The sequence below is a fragment of the Emiliania huxleyi genome (genome assembly GCF_000372725.1).
Source record: "Emiliania huxleyi CCMP1516 chromosome Unknown EMIHUscaffold_157, whole genome shotgun sequence".
Taxonomy (NCBI): Eukaryota; Haptophyta; order Isochrysidales; family Noelaerhabdaceae; genus Emiliania; species Emiliania huxleyi.
In genome coordinates, this window is record NW_005201014.1 from 207,062 (window position 1) to 217,455 (window position 10,394).

Sequence of the window (10,394 nt, forward strand, 5' to 3'; positions counted from 1 at the left end):
TGAGTCACGTCGGCGTCAAAGGAGCGACGTGCGGCCTGTCCGAGCTTTATCTCGGATCGCAGCTGCCTCTGCGCGTCCTGGGGAGGTACAATAGTGTCGCGCGCCGGAGACGACTCGACGCCGCTGAGATCAGAGATCAAGCTCTGACAGGTCGCACGTCGCTCCTTTGACGCCGACGTGACTCACCCGTGCAGATCACATCAGGACACGGTCTCGACACGCTCGGTACGACGCCTGCGCCCCGTCTCGGGTCAGGTGGCACGACGCTCATCGCGCCTACCAGCGCTGCCGTGCAGGTTGCCACGACGAGGTCGAGCACGCTTCTATACGCTCGCCCAGCCTTCCTTTCCATCCCATTAGGCAGCCTGGGAACAGTGGCGGTCAGAGGCAAAGCCTGCGAGGGGTGGTGGAACCACATGTCACGGCTACCGCCGGCTCGACCCCACGATAGCCTCCGGAGGCTGACTTTGAGGCACAATCATCGGACGATGTCGACGAGTTGGGTCGCTCTCGCGGTAGCCAGATGACCTCCCATACTAGTATCATCGGCCATGGCCGCAGGAAGCGCGGGGGAGGGCGCTGGGAGCAACACGGAGCTCCGTTGGACGCGTTTTCAAGATTAGCGTGTCAGAGTGAATTGGAACTAGCCAGAAGAATTCTACGACGCAACTCCCTCGCACAACACTTGCGACTTGGCACGGGACTGGCAAAACAAATTGCTAAAAATCTCTCTCTCGGGACTGGCGCGCACCACTGGCACATAGGTTAGGTTACTCAGCCTTCAGTTCACCTCTCCTAGCGCCCGGTTTGGTGTGGCGACCTTCATTTCGGGGTCGAAGGTGCTACACACACTTGCCCCCTGGTGTTCTGGCACTCGGCGTTCTCCATAGGGGTTCGGGTGTTTTTCTTTTTGGAATTCTTTTCGGGACTATTATGATTTCACTGGTACAGGCCGTTTGTCGTACAGGCCGTCTATCTCTCCAGGCCTTTTTTGTCTCCTGTCACAAGACTCTCGACCGACATGCTCTTTCTAGGCCGTTTGTCTCGTATTGCGAGGCATTCGGCTGACATGATCTCTCATCTTCTCTCTAGGGCTCCATCGGGGCGCCCGAGGAGGAGGCGCCCGAGGCGCTCGTGGCGGCGGCGGCCATGCGGGCTCGCGTCTCCTTGATGCTTGCGCGGGCGTCCACGTTGCTGCGGCGCTTCCGGCCGAGGGCGGCGCTTGCAGCACCATGGCGATGGCGCTAAGAGGTTCCTCTTTTCCGCGCCCCCCCCCGCAAGGCGCGCGATACACACGGGTTCGGGCTCCTTGCCTCTAGGGGTTCGGAATTTCGCGCCCATCGGCCCACGGTGTGCGATCTAGAATCAGTACGTGCGCCTCTGCTCGCATACACTCATACAATAATTGACATCTCCCATGAGGGCGAGTTAGGGCTAGCAGTAGGCAGCTAGGGGGCAGGGGCGGCTCAGGATTACAGACATCCCTCTCAGGATCACAGCACCGGCGGGGGCGCGCCTCAGGATCAAGCACCCACGGCAGGGTCTGTGAGGATCAGCAGACCTTGAGGGGGCGCGCTGAGGATCATAGGCCTGAGAGGGGTGCTGTCAAGATCACAGGGCTGCAAAGAGTGGCACTCGAGATCAGAGCGCCAAAATAGGTGCAATACAGATCAGCGGCCGGAAGTGGGCGCAATACAGATCACGAGCCGCCGGAACACGGGTGCAATATAGATCATGAGGGTTTTGTGGTCTGTGCGCGGAAGGCCCGGGGAGCCTGCGGCGCTATTTTAACCTGCCCCGACAGAGTCTCTCGATACGACGCGCGGCGGCGCCGCACCCAGCAAGCTGGGGCCGCTCCTTACGGACTCGTCGCTGCGCTCCTCAAGGCAAACACGGAGCGCGCTGCGCGCGCGGTCTACGCCGAATACCGTGCGGCCGCCGTCGCACGACTGCCATCCTCGGCGGCGCCGAGCGCGCGAGCGGCGCCCTGGATGTGCGGTTGATGACTGCACTCCAAGTCCTCCAAGTGCACCAATTTCGGCGCTCGTGATCTGTATCCCACTCCCGGCCGCTGATCTGAGACTGAGTGTATTGCACCTATTTTGGCGCTCTGATCTCGAGAGTGCCACCCTTTGCAGCCCTGTGATCTTGACAGCACCCCTCTCAGGCCTATGATCCTCAGCGCGCCCCCTCAAGGTCTGCTGATCCCCACAGACCCTGCCGTGGGTGCTTGATCCGGACTTCCTGAGCGCTGAGCCTGAGGCGCGCCCCCGCACACCCCCGCCGGTGCTGTGTGATCCTGAGAGGGGTGCAACTGCAAGTGATCCTGAGAGAGGCTTATCTGGGCAGCTAGCCTGTGAGGAGAGCGTCCATATAGACACCTCACATGACCCCACACACGCTCTCGTCCATGGGACAAAATGTTCCGGTTTATGAACCGGCTGTTGTTACAGGTGAGTGATTGTGGGGCTGCTGTTACAGGTGCGGGTACAGGTACAGGTGATCGGGACTCCGATGTTACCGTACCGTCTACTGTCGTGCTGTGTACAGGAACAAGCACAGCCCAGCCGCTGCATGCTGGAGCCGACGAACATGTGAGTCTCTCAAGCACAGCAGCGCAAGCGCAAGGCTGGTGAGTGATTGTGGCTGTGGCCTGTGGCGCTCCATCCCGACGACGCCCGCGCTGGCCATCTATTCTCATGCAACCTCCGGCGAAGCCTCCGCCTTGACCGTCCCAGACGAGCCCGGCTCCCCGCTGCCACTCGGCTTGACCGCGCTGATCGCCGCCTCGAGCTCCGTCGTCGCCTCGTCCTCCGCGCTCTCCGCCGCGGCCCGAGCCTTGACCGCCGCCGTGTACGCCGTGTACGCCGCGTCGAGCCGCTGGAGCGGCGCGTTCTCGGCCGCCGCCTGCGCGCGATGCGAGGGAGTGGCCATGCCTTTACGATTGCCCCGCCGCGCGTGCGATCTAGAAGCGGCTGCACGCGATGTCAAGTGGCGAGCGCGCCTTCTCGCGCGCGGCCTCCTTACGCCGATCGAGCTCCCCGCCGTCAAGCTTGTCGTTCATCCAATCGTCAACCGCGGGCTGCCGCGGGGCAAAGGCACGCTCACACCACGCGCGCGTGTGCTCGTGGTGGTGGCTTTGGGCGTGGGCCGGGGGGCGCGGGCGGGAGCGGCGCGGAGGGCGTGCGCCTGAATCAGCTGCTTGTACCGGGCGTCGGTCTCGGCGGAACAGAGCGACCGCGCCGTCGCCACCCGCTCGTCGACGTCGCCCTTGCGCCGCTTGCACGGCGTCTCCTCCAGGTCGATGGCGCGCTTCCGCCCCTCGCGGTCCTTCTCCTCGCGCGTGCGCTCCCCGACCACCGTCACCTCGTCGTCGGCGGCAGCCGCGGCGAGGCTGCCCGGCGCCCGCACCCACCGCTTGCCGCTGCCGTCGAAAACCTCCCACGTTGCCGAGCAGCGCAGCTCGGGCGCGTCAAACCATGCCGAGCCGTCCGTGACCTGCCACGTCGCCGCCACCTGTTCCGGCGTCAGCGAGCCGTCGGCAGCGCTGATCCAGCCCTTGGCCTGGCCGCACTTCGCCGCGGCGCCCACGTACCAGCACCGCGCCGCATGCCACAGCCTCGTGCCGTCGTCGCCCTGCAGCGCATACGACGGCCAGCCGTTGACCGCCTCCGGCCGCTTCTTGAAGATGCCGAGCATGCCACGCTGCCGGTTCTGCGGCGTCGCGCCGACGAGCGCGACCGTGTCCGCCGCAGCGGCGAGCGCGGATGCCAAGGCCTCGCCAGCGATGAGCCGAAGCTCGGGCGCGTCGAGCCATGCCGAGCCGTCAAAGACCTGCCACGTCGCCGCCACCTGCTCCGGCGTCGGCGAGCCGTCGGCAGCGCTGATCCAGCCCTTGGCCTGGCCGCAATCCTCCGCGGCGCCCACGAACCAGCACCGCGCCGCATGCCACAGCCTCGTGCCGTCGTCGCCCTGCAGCGCATACGACGGCCAGCCGTTGACCGCCTCCGGCCGCCTCTTGAAGATGCCGAGCATGCCACGCTGCCGGTTCTGCGGCGTCGTCCCGACGAGCGCGACCGTGTCCGCCGCAGCGGCGAGCGCGGATGCCAAGGCCTCGCCAGCGATGAGCCGAAGCTCGGGCGCGTCAAACCATGCCGAGCCGTCCGTGACCTGCCACGTCGCCGACACCTGATCCGGCGTCGGCGAGCCGTCGGCAGCGCTGATCCAGCCCTTGGCCTGGCCGCACTTCGCCGCGCGGCCCACGAACCAGCACGGCCCCGCATGCCACAGCCTCGTACCGTCGTCGCCCTGCAGCGCATACGACGGCCAGCCGTTGACCGCCTCCGGCCGCTTCTTGAAGATGCCGAGCGTGTCGCGCTGCCGGTTCTGCGGCGTCGCGCCGACGAGCGCGATTATGTCCCCTATCGCTGCAGCAAAACGGGTTCTACTCATCGCAGCGGCCCGAGCATTTACGACAAAATCGCTTGCCTCGTGTTCACAGCCTTGTTATTGAGAAGAAAATACCTCCTATGGCGCTGTGCGCTGGCCTGTGAGAGGTTGTTCACAGGGGCCGGCCTCGAGGGACACAGGCAGCGCTCGACGTGGCGCGGCAGACGTGGGAGGACGCATGCGATGCGTCGAATCAGCTGAAGCTGATATAGGGAGCGGGCCCTCTTTACTCCGGCCGGGGACGCCGTCGGGTACTACGAGCTACACACACCGCACGCAAGCAGTCTGAGGCCGCATTTCACCGCTCCCTGGAAGTCAATCGCCTGGGCGGCCGGTACGAGCAGTGTGTGCAGAGCCTCTCTGACGCGTGCGTATACATGCAACGTGCTGCACAACGCCACGCCGAGGCGCTCGATGCCCTGGGCGGACTCGAGGCTGGCGGTAGCGCGGGTGCGGTGGCGGTGGAGCCTCCGGGAGCCCCCCCACCTGTGGTCGGCGGACGGCGCACAGCCGTCGCCGTCGGCACCGCCGTCGCCGCCCGAGCCAATCGGCCCCGTGCCCACCTACCCACCGCCGACGGGGCCGGCGCGGGGGAGGGAGTACTCCTCCGACGAATAACGGGACGACGGGGTGGCTGTTCCCTCTATCTCCTCCTCTAGCTCTTAGCATGAGCTGCGCCCTGTGTCCGACCCCTTTTGCGCAGCAACACCTTTAAACTTTTAGGCCCTCCGCTCCACGCCACGCCGCTTGCGGCGGTCCTCTTCCCAGCTCCGAGAAGGAGACGGTGGGGGTGGAGGGTGGGGAGGAGGGGGGCGTGTTTGGGGAGATGGGGGAGCGGGGGGGGCGGGGGGAGGAGGGCGGTTCGTCGAGGGGAGGGGAGAGGGAGGGCAGGAAGCGGCATCCCCTACGAAAGCGGCAAGCGGCTCGCATGCGGAGGACTGCTGGCGGGGCGTGAGGAGGGCCTCTGCGTGTGTGGGAAGAAGTTGAGTGAGTGGAGAACTCGGTCTTTGTGTGTGTGCAGTACGTCTACAAGTTGCTATGCCTGACCTCTCGTTTGGATAAGACCCGCATGACCCCCTCCCCCCGCCCCGCTCTCCGCCCTGCCCAACCCCGCTGGGAGCAGAGTACATACCCCCACTGCCTCCCGCAGGCGAGAAAGGACTCGATTCAAATCAATGGGCTCGCCCGGAGTGGTTCGACTCCACGCAAACCCGGAGTGGTGAGGGGCTGGTCGCGCTGTTCTCAGGCCCAGTGAGGTAGTGCATCCGACGGTCCGGATCCTGCTGAACAAGCTCACGGCAAGTAGGTTGGTGGGGGCGGTTCACGATCCAGTTCTCGCGAACCCAGTTCGCGAACCGCCGCGCGAACTTGGTGGGGGCGGTTCACGAACCAGTTCGCGAACCCAGTTCGCGAACCGGCGGTTCACCGCCGGTTCGCCAGACTCGGTTCGTTCACGGTTCACGGTTCGCGGCGGGTGTCGCGGGGGGAGTCGGTTCACGGATCACGGTTCACGGACTTGGGGTGGGGGCTAGTCGGTTCACGGTTCGGGGTTCACGGACTCGGGGCGGGGGCTAGTTGGTTCACGGTTCACGGTTCACGATTCCGGCGTGAACTGAGACGGCTCACCCAAAGGGGGGCGGACAGCCATGGAGGTCACCGAATGGAGGGCGAACGGCACGATACGAAAAGGCAGGGCGAGGCGGATGGAGAAAGAAGTGCCGAGAAGGCCATGGTGGAGGGGAGGGACGGGAGGACGAAAGAAGGGCGAGGAAGACGAGCGGCCCGCACAGACCGCGAGCAGACAGCGCCTGCTGGCCATTTCGAGACATTCGCCAAGAACGCTAGCTACATGGGAGGGCTTCGTGAAGGATGGATTGAAAAACATTCGAACAAAGAAGAGGCGACGGGAGGAACCGGCGGAGGATGCAGTGACGTGACACACACACACACACACACACACACACACACACACACACACACACACACACACACACACACACACACACACACACACACACACACACACCGCTCACCCACGCGCACTGGGCCTTGCACTTTGAATGCCGTGGGGCTCCTGTCGTCAGACGTGGAGACGCGAGGGTTGCCCCCCCTTGCCCCACCACCTCGTGTGTGTGGAGAAGTTTACCTTACCTTCCCTTACCTTAAACCGGCCACCACCACACCCTATAACTGAACTAAGGAACGACATGCGCAACTTCGCCGATCCCGTTCACTGCTGGAGATGGCATAGCGGGTGGGCAAGCCCTAAAACGGCGGGAGGGGTAGGGCTATATCGATAGAGCTAGAGGGCTCAACCACCCCTCCACCCCTCCACCCTCCCGGAGCGAGAGGGGTCCGTCCTCGAGCCCTCCCACTTCCACCCCTCCGACCGGAGGGCTCGCCAGCCCACAGGGCTGGAGGGCTCCCCGTCGGATCGGCGTCGGGAGGGCTCCACAGGGTCCCATAGGGCTAGCGCGCTGGGAGGGTGGAGCGGTCCACCGGGGAGAGGGGTCAGGAGGGCTGGGCGAGGCGGGAGGGGTGGTGGGGTCCAGGAGGGCTCGCCGCCCCCCCGAGCTCGGGTGATAGGCAAGAGGGCTCGGGCGCCGGGTGGGCTCGGAGGGACGGTCGGACAAAGGGAGGATCTTCGTGGCGGGAGGGCTCGAGAGGGGTCGGAAGGGCCTCCGGGAGGGGTCGCAAAAAAAGAATGGCGCGGAGCTTCCGAGAGTGCCCGCCACGAGAGGGCTAGAGGGGTCGGAGGGGTTTAGAGGGCTGGAGGGCTGCAGGCCTGCTGCCGCCCATGGACGCGGGTCAACGGCGACGGCGCCCGTGATCGAGGGATCGGCGACGGCGAATGAGCTGGTCTCTGCGCCGCACGACTTCACCCACGTTCGCGACTGTGGCCATCCAACAGTCTGCCGGCGCGGCGGGCGCATTCGAATGCGCCGGCCGCGCCGGCAGACTGCCAGTGCTATCCGGGCGGGCCTGCTGCGGCAGGGCGCTGCAACGCCGCCGCCTCGCCGCCACAGCAGCGCCGCCCCCGCATGGCTGCCGCCAGCAATGTCGCCGCCAGCCGCCGCCCCCAGCCGCCGCCGCCAGCTGCCGCCAGCACTGCAGCGACAGCTCTCTCTGCTGCCCAGGCGCCACCGCGGCCACGAGTGTCACCGCCACGAGTGCCGCCGCCGTCAGCGTCGCCATGGCCGCTGCCGCCGCCAGGCGGGCGAGCGAGGAGCTCCATATGAGTGTGTGTGTCTGGAGGCTGTGGCGCTTCCGTGTTTTAGCGGAGAAACCCCAGGTATTTCGAATACCAAACGCGCTTCGTGTTTGCCTTGAGGAGCGCAGCGACGAGTCCGTAAGGAGCGGCCCCAGCTTGCTGGGTGCGGCGCCGCCGCGCGCCGTATCGAGAGACTCTGTCGGGGCAGGTTAAAATAGCGCCGCAGGCTCCCCGGGCCGTCCGCGCACAGACCACGGAAACGCCTCATGATGTGTATTGCACCACTTCCGTATGCCTGCAGGGTATCTTTAACCGAGCCCTCCGAGCCCTCCACACCCCTCCACACCCCTCCGACCCCTCCGACCCCTCCGACCCCTCCGACCCCTCCGACCCCTCCGACCCCTCCGACCCCTCCACACCCCTCCGCGAGCCCTCCAGGCCCCCCGAGCCCTCCGACCCCTCCGACCCCTCCGACCCCTCCGAGCCCTCCGAGCCCCCCGAGCCCGGCTCGGTGGCTCGCCCCTCCGAGCCCTCCGGGCACTCCATCCCTCATGAGCCCTCCCGAGCCCTCCCGAGCCCTCCAGCGCCACCCTCGTGCCTCTCTGCCCTCCGAGCCCTCCGAGCCCTCCGAGCTCTCCACCCCTCCCGAGCCCCACCCCTCGCGCTAGGGACCCTCTTGCCGGACGACACCCTCCGAGCCCTCCAAGCCCCCCGAGCCCTCCAGACCCCTCCAGACCCCTCCATCCGCACAGCCCCCCTCCGGCCCCTCTAGCCCCCTCCGACCCCTCCAGCCCTCTCTAGCCCACTGGACCCCTCCTACGCCTCGCTTTTGGCCAGCCCTCCAAGCCCCCACCCCTCCTGGGCCCTGCCGCCTGACACCTCTATCGGTGGAGGGCTTTAGGTCACGGTCCACACTCCCGCCCTCCCGACCCCTCCACACCCCTACAGCGGCACCCCTACCCCTCCCGCCGTTTTTGGGGGGGAAATAGGAAAGGAACGCAATGGGGCAGCACACAACAGCACACTATCCAGCTCAAAACCGAGAGAGAAGGGTGGTGTTTAGAAACACCGGGATTGGTCTCGAGCCGGACGCTTACGCGCGCTCTCCGCGGATGCGGCGGGCCAGCTGGATGTCCTTGGGCATGATGGTGACGCGCTTGGCGTGGATGGCGCACAGGTTGGTGTCCTCGAAGAGGCCGACGAGGTAGGCCTCGGACGCCTCCTGGAGCGCGACGACGGCCGACGACTGGAAGCGCAGGTCGGTCTTGAAGTCCTGCGCGATCTCGCGCACCAGGCGCTGGAAGGGCAGCTTGCGGATCAGGAGCTCCGTCGACTTCTGGTAGCGGCGGATCTCGCGGAGCGCGACGGTGCCCGGGCGGTAGCGGTGCGGCTTCTTGACGCCGCCGGTGGCGGGGGCCGACTTGCGCGCCGCCTTGGTGGCGAGCTGCTTGCGGGGCGCCTTGCCGCCGGTCGACTTGCGTGCTGTCTGCTTGGTGCGTGCCATGGTTGGTTTGAGAGTGGTTGGTTGGTGGGGCTAACGGTGCCGGGTATTCGCTAAGAATCGACCTGCGGGTGAGGGCAAAGCCCTGCAGCGGCGCGCCGGCCGCGAGGAGTCTCGAGCCATCGCCGCCCTCTGGACGGCCGCCTCCCTCGCCGCCCTCCCCCTCGGCCCGCCCGGCGCCCTCCCCGCCTCGCCGCCGGCCGCGCGTCGCACGGTCGCGCGCCGAAGGCGCCGGCGCGTGCGGAGCCGCAGGGCTCGCCGACTCCCCGCAATTGCCGAGCCGCGGCACTGCATGAGTGCAGCTTGACGACGGCTTGCCCGGCTATGTGGACGAGCGTGAGGCCAGGTGACGCGCCTCGGCCCACCCTCATCCTACACGGAGCAGTCGCTCACCTCATCCCGCTCTCGCTAAACCGCCTTCCATTTCGCCGGTCTCCCATGTCCACGACTCTGATTCCGGCGCGCAAGCGATCGACCCGGGCGGAGCCCTAAAACATCCGCTCTGCCCGCCGACTGCGGCCGACTTCTTCCGCTGGAGCGGCTCCAGCCCTTTGGCGCCGTCGTGCACGGGCTGCCAAACCTCGCTGGCCACCGGCCGACGGCGCGAGTCCTCGCCTGCCTCGCCGACGCCGCAGCGGAGCACGGCTACCCGGTCTTTCGGAACCGGTCTCTGCCAGGCATGGCGCTGCGTGCGGTGAGCGAGTACTTTGGCGGGCTTGCCGCCGAGCGCACGCCACGCCGCTGCCGCGCACTGCGATTCCTGCGGCTGTCAAACCGGGAGGAGCACGGAGTCGTGCGAGTCGGGCCGCAGTGGCACGCCGACGGAAGCTTCGAGCGGCGGGTCTTCTCGCACGTGCTCTTCCACGCGCAGGCCGTGCCCCGCGTCGGCGGCGGGACCGAGATGTCCCACCTCGCCGCCGCCTTTGACGCCCTGCCCGCAGCGCAGCGGGAGGCGGCGGGCCGCGTGAGACAGCGACCGCGCGCCAAGACCTTCTCTGTTGAGCCCGGTCACGTCCTTCGGTAGGCGTGGAGCCGGCTGGCGACTGTCAACGCCTACTCCGGCGCCGTCCACCCGCTCGTCCACCTCCACCCTCGCAAAGGCCACAAGGACGCTCTTTGTCCACCCTCAGCCAGAAGGGCCCCCCCGCCCCAGAGAAGAGAGAAAAAAAGGGGGGCGCCAGGCGAAGGGCCCCCCCCTTGGCGCTGGTCCGAACCGGCCCCCGGGGGCTTCCT

General features: G+C 66.8%; 1 protein-coding gene across 1 annotated transcript; it reads right to left on the bottom strand.

Moving 5' to 3' along the window:
- Positions 1 to 8,706: 8,706 nt before the first annotated feature.
- On the bottom strand, positions 8,707 to 9,164 carry EMIHUDRAFT_79498 (hypothetical protein; the record flags this gene model as incomplete). Its single annotated transcript, XM_005785881.1, is given in 2 exon segments — positions 8,707 to 8,734; positions 8,754 to 9,164. The coding sequence occupies 1 exon segment, from the start codon at positions 9,162 to 9,164 to the stop codon at positions 8,754 to 8,756; it is 411 nt and encodes a 136-aa protein (XP_005785938.1). The 3' UTR covers positions 8,707 to 8,734.
- Between the last annotated feature and the right edge of the window lie 1,230 nt (positions 9,165 to 10,394).